The 17,558-nt window shown below is 49.5% G+C and overlaps 1 protein-coding gene across 5 annotated transcripts in view; it reads left to right on the top strand.

Moving 5' to 3' along the window:
* The window catches only part of STX1A (syntaxin 1A), a 205,161-nt gene that overhangs the window by 53,210 nt on the left and 134,393 nt on the right, over positions 1–17,558 (top strand). For all 5 annotated transcript variants that reach the window (XR_012897117.1, XR_012897118.1, XM_075904978.1 and 2 more), the window contains exon 2: positions 13,079–13,156. Coding sequence is in view for 3 of the 5 variants with exons in the window: in XM_075904978.1 (XP_075761093.1) it covers positions 13,079–13,156 (78 nt within the window). In the remaining 2 variants the exon portion in view is untranslated. The remainder of the gene's footprint in view (positions 1–13,078; positions 13,157–17,558) is intronic.

The following is a 17,558-nucleotide window of genomic DNA, read 5'->3' as shown; positions in this document are numbered from 1 at the left end:
CAGAGTACCTTCTTTCGACGAAGCACTTCAGGCTACCAACTTAACAAGAACCATATTCAAAGCGCTTGGTCTTATAATCAACCTCACAAAGTCATCCATGACACCTCAGCAATCCATAGAGTTCATAGGTGCACACCTCGACTCCACCACAGCTTGCGCATATTTACCAAAAAACAGGTTCCAAACTATCTAAGACCTGATACAGGTTCTCTCCATCAGCTCCAGAACCCCCATACTTACTTGTCTACGACATACGTCGTAGCACATGTAAGGTTGCATTTCAGATGCCTTCAACATTGGATTGCCTCGATATATGCACCAAATGGTCACGACATCCACAGGAGGGTCACGTTACCTTGTCACGTAAGAAAATCGTTGGCATGATGGACCATCCCTGACAACTTGATGGATGGCATACCCTTTCACCGCCCTCAACCAACAATGCAGATTACCACCGATGTATCACAGCTAGGGTGGGGCGCACATCTACAAGACCAACAAATCCAAGGCTGCTGGTCCTCTCAGGAGTCCTTGCAACATTTCAACCTGCTCAAGTCAAGAGCAGTCTTCAATGCCTTCCCCTAAATGTGGTCATGTCATTGGTGTTCTTACTGACAACATGACAACAGTATACTACATAAACAGACAGGGTGGGGCTTGATCCCGATCCCTTTGCATGGAGGCGATGCGATTATGGAACTGATGCAACCAACACAGAATTACGATTATCGCAGCGTACGTCCCTGGCGAGCAGAACATCACAGCCGATGCCCTCAGCAGGCATTTCTTGACAAATCACGAATGGGAATTGCACCAGATGTGCTTCTCACCCTTTTCCGCTGCTGGGAATATCCATCCACAGACCTCTTTGCCATGCACCGGAATGCAAAGTGCCCTCAATACTGCTTACGAGTGGGTATTGTACTGAAGTCGATGGGAGATGTGCTCCTATGCGACTGAAGCCACCACCTTCTATATGCCTTTCCACCTACTCCTCTCATTCCCAAAGTTCTGGAAAAGATAGCAATGGAAGGAGCCAGAGTGATACTAGTAGCCCCCTATTGGCCACGACGGACATGGTTTCCTTACCTGTTTCACATGTCAGTCCATCCTCTGTACCATCTTCCCAGACACCGCGACTTGCTGACGCAGAACCACAGATACTTGACACACCCTCAGCTCGACCACCTCGCTCAGATGGCATGGGTACCCAGTTGGTTCCAACAGACAGAGATGAGTTGTTCCCAATCAGTCAAACAGGTCCTATTACATAGTAGGAGATCCAATACACGCAATACTTACCTGCATAAATAGTGGCGATTCTGTTCATGGTGTTCTACTGCAAAACTGGACCCCTCCTTCGTCCCTATTCACCGCGTTTTGGACTATCTCCTAGATCTCAAACGCTCTGGCCTTGATTGTTCATCCTTTAAAGTTCACATTGCGGCAATCACTGCCTTTCGGCACTCTGTGGATGGCTAGTCTGTGTTTTCCCACCCAATGATGAAGAGATTTATGAAAGAGTTGGCTAATCTCTTCCCATGCCACAGGCACCCCTCAGATCCATGGAAACTGGAGCTAGTTTTGGATGCCTTAATGGGGTCTCCTTTTGAGCCCTTGGCAACTTGTGACTTATCCACTGTAACCATGAAGGTGTTTTTTCTGTTGGCAATAACCTCAGTGCAGAGGGTTGGGGAATTATCCACCCTCTTGGTGACACCACCTTACAGTGTTTACCCCCCAGGCAGTAATACTTCACCCTCAACCAGCCTTTCTACCAAAAATGAATTCGGAGTGCCACATAAATGAACCAATAGTTCTCCCCACACGCTACCCTAAGCCACGTTCCTCGACACAATATGCACAGCTCCACACCTTTGATGTCCATCGAGTGTTGGCTTTCTACATTGACAGGACACGGTGCTTTCGGAAATCTCAGAGCCTTTTCTTGTCCATCGTAGAATGTTCCAAAGGCCATCCTTTGTTGGCACAGCGCATATCCAGACTCATCGTTACGTGGATCATGCAATGTTACTCACTGCAGAACAAACCTCTCCCACATACTTTGAGACCCCATTCAATGAGAGCGATGGCAAAGTCAACTGCCTTCCTCAAGGGAGTTCCCCTACGAGATATTTGCTGTGCAGCTACTTGGTCTTCCGGCTTTACATTTGCTAAACACTATGCTATCCCTAACATCCTTATGACTGACTCAGCAGTTGCCTCTGCTGTCCTCTCCACGGCAGTAGGGTATTAACTCCGAATTCTGCCTCCTTGAAGTAGGCTACTGCTATGAACTCATCTACAGTGGAGCACCCACGGGACACTGCTCGAAGAAGAAGAAGAAGTAGAAGTTACTCACCTTGTGCAGTAATGATGATTCTTTGAGATGCATGTCCCGTGGGTGCTTGACGACCCGCCCTCTTCGGGGTACCTTGCTTATTATGTCTTTCATACTCTAGAGGATCAGGAGGAATTGGTGGGATCCAGACTGCACACTCAGAAACGATGCGAAAGGCACGAGACGCACGTCGCGCATGCGCGGTCCGGCCAACTACAGCTGAAAAAGATCTCCGATCTGCAGCGCCGGGACAAGCCCGACACCTATAGTGAAGCACCCACGGGACATGCATCTCGAAGAACCATCGTTAACTGCACAAGGTTAGTAACTTCTTCTTCCTTACAACTTTAATATTATGAACTCCTATAGAGACAGGGAGCATAACAGTACGTATGGGGAAAATGGACTATTTGAAACAACAGCCTAAGCAAAATACTGATTCAAAAACAATTCTAAAAGAACAACAGCCTAGCAAAGAAGAGTAGACTGAGCAGGCTAATGTAATTTTTAAAACTGAAATGTAGAGCAAATGCTCTATAGGTTTACATGCAGCATGCTGGCGTACAGAGGAAAATACAAATGCTAGTTTCTAATCAAATCTGGGAGCGAGAATTTCTTTTTATGCTCACCTGAAGCCCTGTGTGCTCATGTCTTCCTGAGTGTCATGTTCTTTCATTTGTGACAAAGTGGCAGCTCTAAAAGCCAGCGCAGTGCCTGTGCAGCAGGCATGGACATGGAGATGAAGCCTGATGCTGCCAGTGGAATTTAGGGAAGCAAAATGTAATTACAACCTGGAATTGGCCAAGATATGTGGGCTAGCACCTCAGCTCTTACACACAGCACCACTGCATGTCTGAGTAATACACAGCAGCTCTCAGGAGGCTGAATGAGTGCAGAGAAGCGAGGCCACCTTTGAACCGCAGACATACACAGACTGAGTCTGCCTTGGCTGGAAAGGAAGAGGGCTACCAGCTGGATCCCAAGACTCCTTCCTGCTGGATGTACTGGTTCCCTGGGGCTCTCTGAAAGGGACCTTGTGAGATCTGGCAGGTTCGCGGGACCAGGGTGATTTGACAATAGATTCTTTTTAGCTGCTGCATCAATATGGCAGAACTAAATAATGCAACTGTTTGAGAGAACTCTTGAATTTCCAGGTTTTCTTATGATATAGACAGGGTCGTGCACATAGGTGACACTGCCCAACGGGAAGGCCTTAGCAGGCACATCACAGGTTGCCTGCTCTGAGACGTACCAATGAGGCTGTTATGGAGTGGGAAGGGGTCATTGCAGCTGGGAAGGCATCACAGAGCAAGCGTGTTTCAACGAGGCTGTTGCAGGAAGGGTGAGAGTTGTGCAGAGAATACACAAGAGAATACTTAAAGGAAAAAATGCACCACGACACCAACATTCACATGAAAAATGCAGTGGAATTTCTTAAACAGCATCGCTTTGATTTTCCACCTTCCTTTGGCAAAGCTAATTATATTATTGGTAGGGAAAAGAACTGGACACTTATTTGGATGTTGGTGGTACAGTGGGTGCGATTTGTGTGATTAAGAGCCTACATCCCAGTCACTTCAGTGACAGACTATAGTGCCTAACGACTTGTCTGTACTACAGACTTCAGCCAATACGTAGGCATAGTGCATGGCTTGTGCTCGTGCGTACGTGGCTCACTGTGTCGGCCCTACACATGCCCACCAGGATCCAGTGTGCAGCTTGTCCTGTCCAGTGCACTTCCTTTTAGGAAGTTTTGGCAGCCAGCCAGCTACTCAGGGGTGACTGAGAGTACAGGGTCAAGTTCTCTGTGAATCCTGGCAATGGGGTTCTCAGCTGTGGCTGGGTGGGTAATGTCGGGTGTGATGGGTCAGCGCTTAGAGGGCTGGTACAGTTGACACAGGCAATAATGCAGCGTCTCCATTCATGCTGCTTTGACCTCAGTGCCTTGCCCATGGATCAGCGCCAGTGGGGGAGCAGAGATTAATCTGTCAGCATACCGTGATCTTACATGGGTGAGAGACACATTTCAGTAGAGACTCATGCACAGCTAGGCCGACCCAGGGCAGCTTCCATTAAGCTAGCTTTGCAGTGCAGACCAGGCCTCAGTCACTTTTGAAAATGCAATGAACTAAATCTCATACATATTTTGGAAAGTTTTACTCAGTGTCATGGTGTGTAAAGGGCATTAGATGCAAAGGATGATGAGTTGTTGTCATGCTCAGGAATAAACCAGCTCTAGAATGCACCTTGCTTCTGCTCAAGTTAGTGAATATCTGGATGGGGCCCTTAATTTGGAGCTGGTAAGGTAATTCCCCTGAGGGTATATTGGTAGGGGCCCAGTTTGTATTCTCCATTCCAGGCATCATTTGCCAGGATTAAAGGGGGATGTTCTCCTCACTTCCAAACAGCTCCCTGACATTGCTGGGGGATTGGCTTTGGCAGCCATTGGTGATTAACATCTTACATGCCTCGTCTTCCCAATACTACATGTGAAGTTTACTGGTTGAACTGGGATTCTGCTATTGCAAACACATTTCAGGTGTACAAGGATTTAGCTCACCGGGGCCCCATCCCCCAAAAATTCTGAGTATCCCAAGAAACAGTTTCCTGTCTCTTCTAGTGAAGCGAAATGCATTTGCTAGCTGCAGGGTCTGCACAGTGCAGTGTGGCAGCCTGGCAGTTTTGTGCTCATAGAAAATAGAGTCCTATTGCTAAAGGGTACATAAAAGGGATTTGCAAGACTGCCTGTCTCATGATTTCTCACTCCCATCTCTTACGTGTTCTCCCCTTCAGCTGACTTGTCCACATCGCTATAGGAATGTGGCTGTCCCCCAGAGGCCTTGTAGAGTATACTGGACAGGAGTGCCTGGCTCCTCAGGGAGCTACAGGTGATGTCTTTGGAGGTAGAAAGATGTTAAGTGGCCCCTACCCTGACCTAGTATTTGTGAGTATGTGGTATAAGGGGGAGGGGGGGGGGCTGCCCATTGCATGAGCATATTTTTAGCAATGAGCTCTGAGATTTGACAGATCTGGTAAAGAAACAGTTCACCTCGAATGCCTATCTCCTTGCTGGTGCACGCATGCTCTCGTGTGCTGAAACCCAGCAGCCTGCTCTGCTTCACTATGGGATCTGGAAACCTTGGTGTGGTGCCACCTGAGAGAGATGTTAATGTCATCTCAGAGAAGGTGGGATAGCAGCTCCTTGGGAGTGATCAGATCAGGTATTAAATATTTCCTAAGGAATGAGCCTCCTGTGTTCCCTGCACTAGGAGGAGTTTCCTTGTGTGGAGGCACCAGGTTCTGTTGTAAGTGACCCCAGAATTGAAAAGGGAAAAAGGGAGAAGGCTGCACCCGCCCCTCAGGTGGATTTACAGGGCCATGTAAGGTACATCCATGCACCGGTGGCTGGCAGGGGTCAGCTGACTTGGGCACATGGAGTTCAGCCTGTGGGGTTGCAAAATCACTGGATAGACACTCAGCCTGGAGCCAGAGTGCTGGGACCATGCAAGGGAGGAGGGGCTCCAGCCTGAGTTCGAATGTCTCTACTGTCAGCTGAGCCAGGCCACCCATGTGCTGTGGGTCTTTTGGTCCAGTGTCATAGAACCCCAGGGCTGGAAGAGACCTCAGGAGTCATCGAGTCCAGTCCCCTGCCCAAAGCAGGACCAACCCCGACTCCGATCATCCCAGCCAGGGCTTTGTCAAGCCGGGACTTTAAACCTCCAGGGATGGAGATTCCACCCCCTCCCTAGGGAACCCAGCCCAGTGCTTCCCCACCCTCCTAGGGAAATGGTTTTTCCTGATATCCAACCTGGACCTCTCCCACCACAACTTGAGCCCATTGCTCCTTGTTCTACCACCTGCCCCCACTGAGAACAGCCTCTCTCCAGCCTCTTTGGAACCTCCCTTCAGGAAGTTGAAGGCTGCTATCAAATCCCTCCCCACTCTTCGCTTCTGCAGACTAAACAGACCCAACTCCCTCAGCCTCCTCATAGGTCATGTGATCCAGCCCCCTCCTCATTTTGGTCACCCTCCGCTGGACCCTCTCTAATGCATCCACGTCCTGTCTGTAGTGGGGGCCCAGAATTGGACACAATACTCCAGATGTTGCCTCACTAATGCTGACTAAAGGGGAATAAACATTTCTCTAGATCTGCTGGCACTGCTCCTCCTAATGCACCCTAATATGCCATTAGCCTTCTCGGCTACAAGGGCACACTGTTGACTCATATCCAGCTTCTCATCCACTGTAACCCCCAGGTCCTTTTCTGCCAAACTGCTGGTTAGTAAGTCTGTCCCCAGCCTGTAACAATGCTTGGGATTCTTCCGTCCCAAGTGCAGGACTGTGCTCTTGTCCTTGTTGAACCTCATCAGATGTCTTGTGGCCCAATCCTCCAATTTGTCTAGGTCACTCTGGACCCGACCCCTGCCCTCCAGTGTATCTACCTCTCCCCCAGCTTAGTGTCATCCACAAGCTTGCTGAGGGTGCAATCCATCTCCTCATCCAGGTTATTAATAAAGTTTTTGAACAAAACTGGCCCTAGAACCAGTCCTTGTGGCACTCTGCTTGAAACTGACCGCCAACCAGACATTGAGCCATTGATCACTACCCCTTGGGCCCGACAATGTAGCCAGTTTTCTATCACCTTACTGTCCATTTTTCCAATCCATACTTCTTTAACTTGCTGGCAAGAATACTGTCAACCTAGCTATAGCATAACACTGCTATAAGTAGAGGCATAACAGGCATTCAGTTGCACATGCAGGGCAGATTAAATCTTCCCTGGCATGTACAGCCATGGAGAGTGTTAACTGTCCATGTGCCGAACCTACTAAACTGGTCTCAAATTCGTACTAGCCATTTGGCAGTTTGAAAATGCAGTTCATCCTAATTCAATGTAGAGAGTCCATACTGAAACATAAATAAGGTGCAAACCCAATAGGTCAGTGCTTCCCATCCCAACCTTTTTTATGCTGGGGACCAGCAAACCCATTCACAAACTTTGGTGGACTGGCACCATTCTATTTGCATATTCATTTTGCAAATAATGAATATGCAAATAAAATGTTGCCAATCTGCCAAAAGCCCTGGTCTCCAGAGCACTCCCAATGCCAGTCTCAGGGTATGTCTACACTAGCCCACTATTTCGAACTGCCTGTTAAACCTCATTGCAGGAGGAGTAACAGGTAGTTTGAAATAAGTCTTTATTTCGAAGTACCAGTTCACTGCCGTGTGTAGACACGGGCAGTTATTTCAGACTAGTGAAATTTAAAAATGGTGCCCAGATGGGAAGATGCAAATAAAGCCCAGGATATTTAAATCCCAGGCTTCATTTGCAATTTCGAATGCCTACATTAGCATCCCTATTCCGAAATAGGGGGCTAGTGTAGACGTACCCTCAGTGACTCCCAGAGACAAACTTGTTCGATCTCAGTCTCCCCAAGATCCAAAAATGACAAAATACTGGTGCTTGGTGCCACCACCCAAGTGACTAAAAGAAAATATCAAATAAACCCTTTTCCAGGGAAGAGAGACCTTAGGGAGGGGATTCCCAAGTGAAAGCTCTCCCTCCTTCCCCCAACCTCCCTTTTGCTATGAGTAGGAAAACAAACAGAGGGACTCTGCAGAGAACAATGGACTCTCCCAGGGTAACTAGGCATGTAAACTTCAGGACACAACAATCAACCAGCACCGGTTAATCAAAACAAAAGGAAAACTCTTTTATCAAAACAAAACTACTGGTGCAAGCCTGGTAAATTGACTAGGTGATACATAGCCATGAAGTGACATAGACTCAGAGCAAGTCCCTGGGCTGGAATCCTTAGTTACAAAGGAGAAAAACAATTAACCAGCTCAGACGTGATTTCCAAACCCCCAAACAATTAAACAATAAACCCTGACGGACGATCTAAACTTTCCCTACTTACACATTTCAAGAAGTCTGTTCTTGGGGAGGGAGAGAGAAGCGTCACCCATCTCCCACAATAACTGGGAGAAACTGCTCTGATCTCAAACAAAGAAGAGAGGAAGAAAAAACCCTCTGTCCCGTCTGAAATTCCTATCTGCATTTTTATTGGTTGAACCCCCTACCTAGGTGCACCTCCAGTTGCTTAACCCTTTCTTCACTCTTCAGGGAAGTCACACTCTCCTTAGGAGTGCCTATTTATGACAGTCCCCTGCACCCATTCCCCCCCATGCCAGCCTTCTGCCCTCAGAGACCCCTAGTGCCAGCCTCCCGTTTCCAGAGCTCCATTGCACTCAACCCCCTCACAGCCGTCCCCAGTGCCAGGCTTTCACCTCTTAGAGTCCCCTAACACTAGCCCTGTCCCCGGAGTCCCCAGTGCCTACCTAGTCCTATGCTGCCTCCCAGCCTCCAGCTGAGCACTGCTGCCTGGGCCATGGCTGCTCTAAGGCTGCTGTTCCGGGCTCTGTACAGCCCTCCTGGGCTATGTCTACACTGGCAGGTTATTGCGCAAGAATGGCCGTTCTTCCAGAAAGCATCCACGCTGCCCACCTGCTCTCGCACAAGAGCATTTACAGTACGGCGTGGGAAGAGAGGGCTTCTTGTGCAAGAGCTACGCTCTTTTTTAACACGTGTAAGCCCTCTTGCGCAGGAGCTCTTGCTCAAGAGGGCAGTGTGGACGCTCAGCAGGGATTTCTTGCGCAAGAAACCCCTATGGTTAAAATGACCATCAGAGCTTTCTTGTGCAAGAGAACATCCACACTGCCATGGATGCTCTTGCGCAAAAGCACAGCTCGCACATGGGAGTGTGGATGTTTTCTTGCACAAGAACCCTTGCATAAGATGTTCTTATGCAAGATGCCGCCAGTGTAGACACAACCCTGCTGTGCAGCCAAGCGTTGTCCGCATCCGGGAAGAGACCCTGCCCCTGCTCCTGCTCCTGCCCCTGCCCCTGCCCCTGCCCCTGCCCCTGCCCGGTGCTGATTGGCTGAGAGGTGGGGCAGGTCATGCCTCCCCCAACAGTTGTGGTGGGAGTGGTGTGCCTGGCAGTGGGCCGCAGCCTGGTGACTGGGAACCACTGCAATAGGTTATCTGGTGGAACAACACCAAGTGGCTAAAACATACAATTGCATCGGTCTGGGAGATGATTATTTGATAACAGCCTAAGCGTACAAGGGAATTGTGCAAGAGACACTGGCTGTGCACAGCGTGTGTGGATCCAGTGCAAACAGGGCTAGACAAGGAAAAGGGTTTCTTGCCCAAGTCAGTAAGCGAGTGACTGGGAGGAGATCAGTGTTTTCCCCATGTCGCCCTGGCCGGAGCCATCAGGAGAAGGGTGAGGGCGGGTGAAAGCGCACTGAGAACAATACAACCAGACATCGGTGACATTCTGTAAAGGAAAAGGGGACTTGGGTTCGCTTTCTTCTGATGTTTCAAGACAAAGAGGGAGGTGGTGATACAGGGTTGTCCCCAAGGGATACCTTGCAGCCTGCATTTGGGCAAGCTGGGCGGTGTTACAGAGGGACACAATGGCTGCACTTGCTGAGCATCTGTGAGTGAACTTCTTGGTCCCGGATCCCCGTCACTGTGTCGCAGAGGGTTGCTGGGAAGACTTTCCTGTTTGCTGATGCGTGTGAGCCTTGCAGTCTGTTTTGAAGCTGGGGCGCTCTGGGGAGACACCATGTTATCTCTCAGGGTGGAGCCAGAACTGACCTGACAGGGCACAGAGGTGGGGCTGTGGTGTATCCCGGGTCTGGAATTCCCAGACACACCTGAGATACGTTGGGTAGAGCCAAGGAGGAGGGGCAGGGCGGATGAGGGAGGGAGAATGGCGCAGACAATTGTACTAGGGCCCTGAGCTCAGCCTCCCACCCCCCCACATCTGTAACCAGGGTGAATTGGGAGAGGGTAGAGACACCAAGAACGTTCCCAGATCCCAGATTTCTCTCAACAGGCCTAAGTTCTGATCAGACCATCTTTAGGGGGTCCAGGGCAACCGCCAATGCCTCAGGCATGGACCTCTGCTCGGTCTGTGCCCCACACCTTCTTCGGCCCCACTGCATCCCTTGCCCATTCCCTGCGAGCTGGGAAGTACTCGGAGGCCTGGCTTGGCAGCAGCAGTGAAGCTGAGCACAGCAGGCTGGGAAATGGCAGCGGAGCAGAGCAGAGGGCTGGGTCGCTCCTGCTCCTGCCACTGTGTGAGTGCAGGGGACAGACCCCTGCACCACACCATACTAGGCCCCCAGGTAATTCCCCAAGCTGTCCTGGGCCCCGGGGGCCAGTCCTATGGACGGAATGGCTGGGAGGACAGTTTGTGCACTAGGCTAGCAAGGGCATTGCAGGCCAAAATTGTGCCACTTTAGCACATATATGGAGACTTCCACAAAACGTCTCCACAGGGAAAAGGTTCATGAAATACCAGGGGAAACACACAGGCTGTGTCTACACTGGCATGAATTTCCGGAACTGCTTAAAACGGAATACTATTCCGTTTTCAGTTTTTCCAGAAAAGGAGCGTCTACATTGGCAGGCTGCTTTTCCGGAAAAGCATCTGTGGCCAATGTAGACGCACTTTTCCGGAAAAGAGCCCCGATCGTCATTTTCGCGATCGGGGCTTTTTTCCGGAAAAGACTACTGGGCTGTCTACACTGGCCCTTTTCCGGAACAGTGTTCCGGAATAAGGACTTATGCCCGAGCGGGAGCAGCGTAGCTTTTCCGGAATAGCGGCTGATTTTGTACAGTAGAGTGTCGTTGCTTTTCCGGAAATTCAAGGGCCAGTGTAGAGAGCTCACAGCTTATTCCGGAAAAGCGGCTGATTTTCCGGAATAAGTGGCCCAGTGTAGACACAGCCATACTGTACAAACTGCACAGACAGCCTGACCGGTGTGAGGCTGGCTTCTCGTCTGTGTGTCTGCCTGCCTGCCATCGACTGGGTCAGGAAACCAAGGCTGCCAGGACACAGGGAGAAGGGAAGTGCTCCAGGGCTCCTCAATTCAAACGATTCAGTTCAGATATGCCAAATAAGCCCTAGCTCTATGTTGAACACAGCATGTTGGCTGCTGCTGCCAAAGCAAGGTTAGGAATTTCTGACCTTGTGCTTGTCCACCTGGGGATTAGACTCACGTGTGTGTGTTTATTGCTTGCTTTGTGTTACCAGAGGCAGCTGGGAAGGGGGACCCCAGTATGGAATCACTACATGATTCTATTTTGCTCATTGCCCCAATGCACCTGGCATCTGTCACTGTTGGATGACATGGTACTGGGCGAGATGGACCTTTGGTCTGATGCTGTGTGACCGTTCTTATGTTCTAGAAACCCTGTTTTTGTTTATAGAATAGTAGTAGAGATGTAGCCGTGTTAGTCTGGTGTAGCTGAAACAAAAAACAGGACTATGCAGCACTTTAAAGACTAACAAGATGGTTTATTAGATGATGAGCTTTCGTGGGCCAGACCCACTTCCTCAGATAAAATTGTGGAAGAAAATAGGCATGACCATATATACCAAAAGGATACAATCAAAAAAAAGTGAACACACATAAAAAGGACAAATCAAATTTCAGAACGGGGGGGGGAGAGGGGGAAGGTAAATGTCTGTGAGCTAATGCTATTACAGGTGATAATTGGGGAAGCTATCTTTGTAATGGGTAAGATAATTGGTGTCTTTGTTAAGTGTCAAATTTAAGTGTCATGCGTAAAGTGTCAAATTTAAGCATGAATGACAGTTCAGAGGTTTCCCTTTCAAGTCTGGTGTTAAAATGTCTTTGAAGCAGAATGCAGGTAATCAAGTTGTTGAGACATTGAAGGCATCTGCCTGCAGCTCGGAGTCAGTGGGCCCCAGGCTGTACGCAGAGTTCCGCTTTCCTCCTTTGAAATGTACAAGAGCCCTGGGGGTCTTGTACATTTCAATGGAGGAATGCGGACATGCCTGTCGACTAGTCAAGTAGTCAATGGACATTCCATCAACTACTTGACTAGTCAATTAACCATTACTTAACATCCTTAGTCTAGTTGTGTTGATCCAGGATATTCACAGGACCTTGTTTCTCTCATATTGTGGGACCAACACAACTACAACTGCTCATATTGAAGACTTTGGTGGTCTCTAAATCTTGGTCACCTGTCTGTGAACCCTGCCCCTCTTTGTTTCTGCTAAGGTTTTCTGCTACGGCCTCCAAAAGAGAACTCAGTGTTTTGGTGAAGACACAGCATCCGTTTATACACTGTGATTGTAGTATACTTTGTATTATTTTCTATCCCACATTTATTACAGTCACACAGGCTTTTGGTGCATGGAGCAGTAATTTTCAGTGAGCTGCTCTCTGCTGTGTGTATGAGGACATCCGATGATTTGTTCCAGCATGCTGTATAAAGATGTAAATATCATTATTCTTATTTACCAGCAGGGTAAACTGAAGCACAAAAAACTATAGTGACTTGATCATGAGTTGCAGTGATTTTTCACCGTTCTTTTGTGTGTGAGCCTGTTTTTGGTATTTTCTTAAGCATTTTCGTAATATACTAAATATAGTATCCAGGGTTTCATTGTTGCCTGGAGTTTTCCTCTTCCATTAATGTGTCAGCTTTTAATTGATCCCCACGGTTTCTGAAGGGTCAGCATTTACCTCCTGCATCACAGGGATAACTCGTTTCCAGGCCCGCGTTCAGCAGGAAGCCCACATGCTGCTGACTCAGAGATGGCTACTGGGCCAACGCTTAGAATGGATCAGCAAAGTTTGTAGCCAGCAGGTTACTAATGTCTGTGTTTGTGTCTGCACAGGCGAAGGACAGCGATGATGATGATGAAGTCACAGTTAGTGTGGACCGGGATCGCTTCATGGATGAGTTCTTTGAGCAGGTGAGAGATTTGTTCTCTCAGTGCAGCTTTGAGCTGCGCTGCTGGTCAGAGCTACCTGCTGCTTTCTTCCTGACCTGCCGCTGGATATTCTCCGCAGAATAGCGGCCACATATGTTCTTATTCCTGCCCTCAGTCGGTGCCGCTCATGGGATTCAGTCACATGTTCAGGAATGGGGACTGAATCGTTTTCTCGTTGACACGAGGCTTGCCAATGTGTAGGGTTCCGCCTTCGTCAGCTCCGCTGGGGTCCCGCATGGAGCGTGCCCCATAGACATTTAGGCATCAATGAGAAGCGTTCAGTCTTCACAGCAGAACCAGTGGTGTAATGCGCAGGAACAGAGGCTATGATGTAATGTGCTATTTGATCCTTCAGGTGCATCCATCAAAACCACAGCACCAACTGTTGGTCAGTTAGAACACATGCCCAATGCCAGGGTGGAGAAAGCCACTGTTGTTTGAGGCTTTCTGGTTGCACATTGCATACCTGAGACTTTGATTAAAGCAGAAAGGTACTAAAACAACCCTGAAAGTCCCTCTTCATGGGCCTGGGTTACGTTTTCTGTACATATCTGGCTTACACATGGGAGGTTCTGTTCTGGCATGTGGGTGGCTGTGAGTGATGCATGCAGCTTTTTAGAACACCTTTATCATAGTACAGGCAGTCCCCGGGTTACATGGATCCGACTTACATCGGATCCCTACTTACAAACGGGGTGAGGCAACCCCGCACTAGCTGCTTCCCCCCAGCAGACCAGGGAGACGTGAAGCTAGCGCCCCCCCCAGCAGACCAGGGAGACGCAGAGCAGCTTTTCTCAGCAGACACCTCAGCTTGAGAATAAAGGACTGAAGGAAGTGAGGTGTGGGAGAATAAAACGGAGCTCTGGAGAAATGTTTGGCTAGAGTTTCCCCTACAATATGTACCAGTTCCGACTTACATACAAATTCAACTTAAGAACAAACCTACAGTCCCTATCTTGTACGTAACCTGGGGACTGCCTGTATATGGGGCGGGGGAGGGTGAAGACATCGCGAGGAAGGCTACCAAGAGCTGAATGTAGGATGCAAAACCCCATTTGCAAGGCTGATGACAGGCGCAGTCACTCAGCACGTTGAAGGCAGAGACAGGCAGCCCAGGGAAGCAGCATGATGCAAACCCAGACTGCATTTCTCAGGACATCAGCAAACTGCCTTACCAGGCCGCGTGATGGAGTACTGGTCAGAAGTGCACCTCTCACTCAGTACATCTGTTCTCCTGGCGTCTCAGGCAGATGTTCGCGTGAATTACTGAAAAGTTAACCCAGGGATCCAGCAGTTAGAGGAGCAAGGTGGTCTGCAGTTTCAGTTGTGCCTCTGGAGCAGAATTGTTCCATGTATCAGGTGCAGAACCGTTATTCCTGATGCTAATTCATGAGCTGGGATATTTGGAGTCTCCCAGATCCCATGGAAGTTGGCTGAGCTCGGATGTTGAAATAACATTTTCTATTGTAAAAACAACAACAAGTCCTGTGTCACCTTATAGATTCAGGGTCTGTCTACACTACAAAGTTAATTCCAACTAACAGACGTGAGTTCCAATTAACTTTGATAGGCGCCACACATGCGAACCGCTAGTTGGAACTTAATTCGAACTAGGTAAACCTCATTCCACGAGGACTAACGCCTAGTTCGAATTAAGTACAGGCAGACCCTGGGTTACATGGATCCGACTTACATCGGATCCCTACTTACAAACGGGGTGAGGCAACCCCGCACTAGCTGCTTCCCCCCAGCAGACCAGGGAGACGCGAAGCTACCCCCGCCCCCCAGCAGACCAGGGAGACGCGGAGCGGCTTTTCTCAGCAGACACCTCAGCTTGAGAATAAAGGACTGAGGGAAGCGAGGTGTGGGAGAATAAAACTGAGCTCTGGAGAAATGTTTGGCTAGAGTTTCCCCTACATATGTACCAGTTCCGACTTACATACAAATTCAAGTTAAGAACAAACCTACAGTCCCTATCTTGTACGTAACCCGGGGACTGCCTGTAGTTCAAATTAAGGGCTGTGTAGCCACTTAATTCGAACTAGTGGGAGGCTATCCCTCCCCAGCTTTCCCTGGTGGCCACTCTGGGCACCACCAGGGAAACTCTTCTGCCCCCCTCCCGGCCCCGGAGCCCTTAAAGGGGCACGGACTGGCTACGGTGCCCGTGCCAGGTGCAAGCCTGCCAGCACCCAGCCAGCAGACCCTGCACCTAGCACGGCACGAACCAGCCACCCGCTGCCACCCAGCCCTCCGCCTCTTTTTGGGACCAGGCTGGCGGCTCCCAGGAGCCTGCCCGGGGTCGCAAGAGGTGGGCGCCCGCCTGGTCTAGTGCGGAGATCGTGGACCTCATCCACGACCTCCACACTAGGCACAGGAAAGTGGCCGTCTAGGGCAGGAGAGCTACCAGCCTGGCCACCCAGGAGCAGGTCTGCATGAAAATCAAGGTGGTCCAGTGAGACCCCCGACCCTGAGCCCTGAGCTTAGAACGGCCGTACTGGGTCAGACCAAAGGTCCATCTAGCCCAGTAGCCTGTCTGCTGACAGCGGCCAACAGTAAGTACCCTGGAGGGAATGGACCGAAGACAATGACCAAGCCATTTGTCTCGTGCCATCCATCTCCAGCCTTCCAAAACAGAGGCCAGGGACACCATTTCTATCCCCTGGCTAATAGCCTTTTATGTACCTAACCTCCATGAAATTATCTAGCTTCTCTTTAAACTCCATTCTAGTTCTAGCCTTCACAGTCTCCTGCAGCAAGGAGTTCCACAGGTTTACTGTTTGCTTTGTGAAGAAGAACTTTCTGTTATTAGTTTGAAGCCTGCTACCCATTCATTTCATTTGGTGTCCTCTAGTCCTTCTATTATGGGAACTAATGAAGAACTTTTCTTTATGCACCCTCTCCACACCAGTCGTGCTTTTATAGACCTCTATCATTTCCCTCCTCAGTCTCCTCTTTTGTAAGCTGAGAAGTCCCAGTCTCTTTAGCCTCTCTTCATATGGGATCTGTTCCAAACCCCTGATCATTTTAGTTGCCCTCCCCTCTCCCACCCTCTCTCTTCCCCTCTCCCACCTCCTTTTCCCAGTCTCCCCGAGTTTTGTTCAATAAAGAGCGTTTCCATTTTTGAACACACGTGTCCTTTATTTTGTACATCAGGAAGGGGGGCTAGGGAGGGGTAAGTGGAAGGAGGTGAGGGAGGAATGGGGCACGAGCCCCCGATGGGGAGGACTGGGGTGGCTGTGCGGGCTCCTCGGGGTGGAAGCTCTCCTGCAGCCCCCCGATTGACCTCCCCCCCCCCGTATGGCAGCCTGCGGCAAGTGCAGCCGGTCTGATGGCCGAGTGCTGTGATGTGCCCAGTGTGGGCACTCGGGGCACTCCAAGCCAGGACTGCTTTGCAAGCGGGGCACCCCTGAGAACTGTCTGTCCGGGGTGGGGGTTGGGTCCCTTTAAGCACAGCCCTCGGCTAGCCTGAGACAGCATCTCCACGCTCTAAGTCCTAATCTGATGCCCTGCCGACACTACTTCCGGCCATCCTTAACCCCGGTTCAGGGTCCACTTAATGTGGACATGCTAGTTCGAATTAGCAAAACGCTAATTCAAACTAGTTTTTTAGTGTGGATCCGTTAGTTCGAATTAGTGCTGTAGTGTAGACATACCCTAAGAGATTTATGGGAGCAAAAGCTTTCGTGAGCAAAGACCCACTTTGTCAGATGCATCTGATGAGTGTGAAGTGAGTCTTTGCCCATGAAAGCTTATGCTCCAATAAATCTGTTAGGGTATGTCTACACTTGCCCCCTACTTCGAAGTAGGGAGGCAAATGAAGCATACTGAAGTTGCAAATCAAGCCCGGGATTTAAATATGCCGCGCTTGATTTGCATGTTCCCGGCCGGTCGCCATTTTAGAAATTCACTAGCCCGGAGTAACTGCCCACGTCTACACGCAGCAGTGAAACAGGAGTCCGATTTAAAGCCTCTTAATTTGAATTAGCTGGTAAACCTCATTGCAGGAGGAATACCAGCTAATTCAAGTTAGGGCTTTAAATCGGACTCCTGTTTCACTGCCGCGTGTAGACGTGGGCAGTTACTTCGGGCTAGTGAATTTCTAAAATGGCGACCGGCCGGGAACATGCAAATCAAGCGCGGCATATTTAAATCCCGGGCTTGATTTGCAACTTCGGCATGCTTCATTTGCCTCCCTACTTTGAAGTAGGGGGCAAGTGTAGACATACCCTTAGTCTATAAGGTGACACACGACTTCTCGTTGTTTTTGCAGAGTCAGGCTAACATGGCTGCCCCTCTGAGCCATTTTCTAATGTGTAAAGTGAGCTGGAGTCACTGATATAATAAACATGGGAACTGCCCCCTGCTCCCAGATCTCCCTGCTCAG

The sequence above is a fragment of the Pelodiscus sinensis genome, chromosome 21, assembly GCF_049634645.1.
Source record: "Pelodiscus sinensis isolate JC-2024 chromosome 21, ASM4963464v1, whole genome shotgun sequence".
Taxonomy (NCBI): Eukaryota; Metazoa; Chordata; order Testudines; family Trionychidae; genus Pelodiscus; species Pelodiscus sinensis.
The sequence above is the reverse complement of the archived record's forward strand: the minus strand, read 5'-3'. Positions and strand labels throughout refer to the sequence as shown.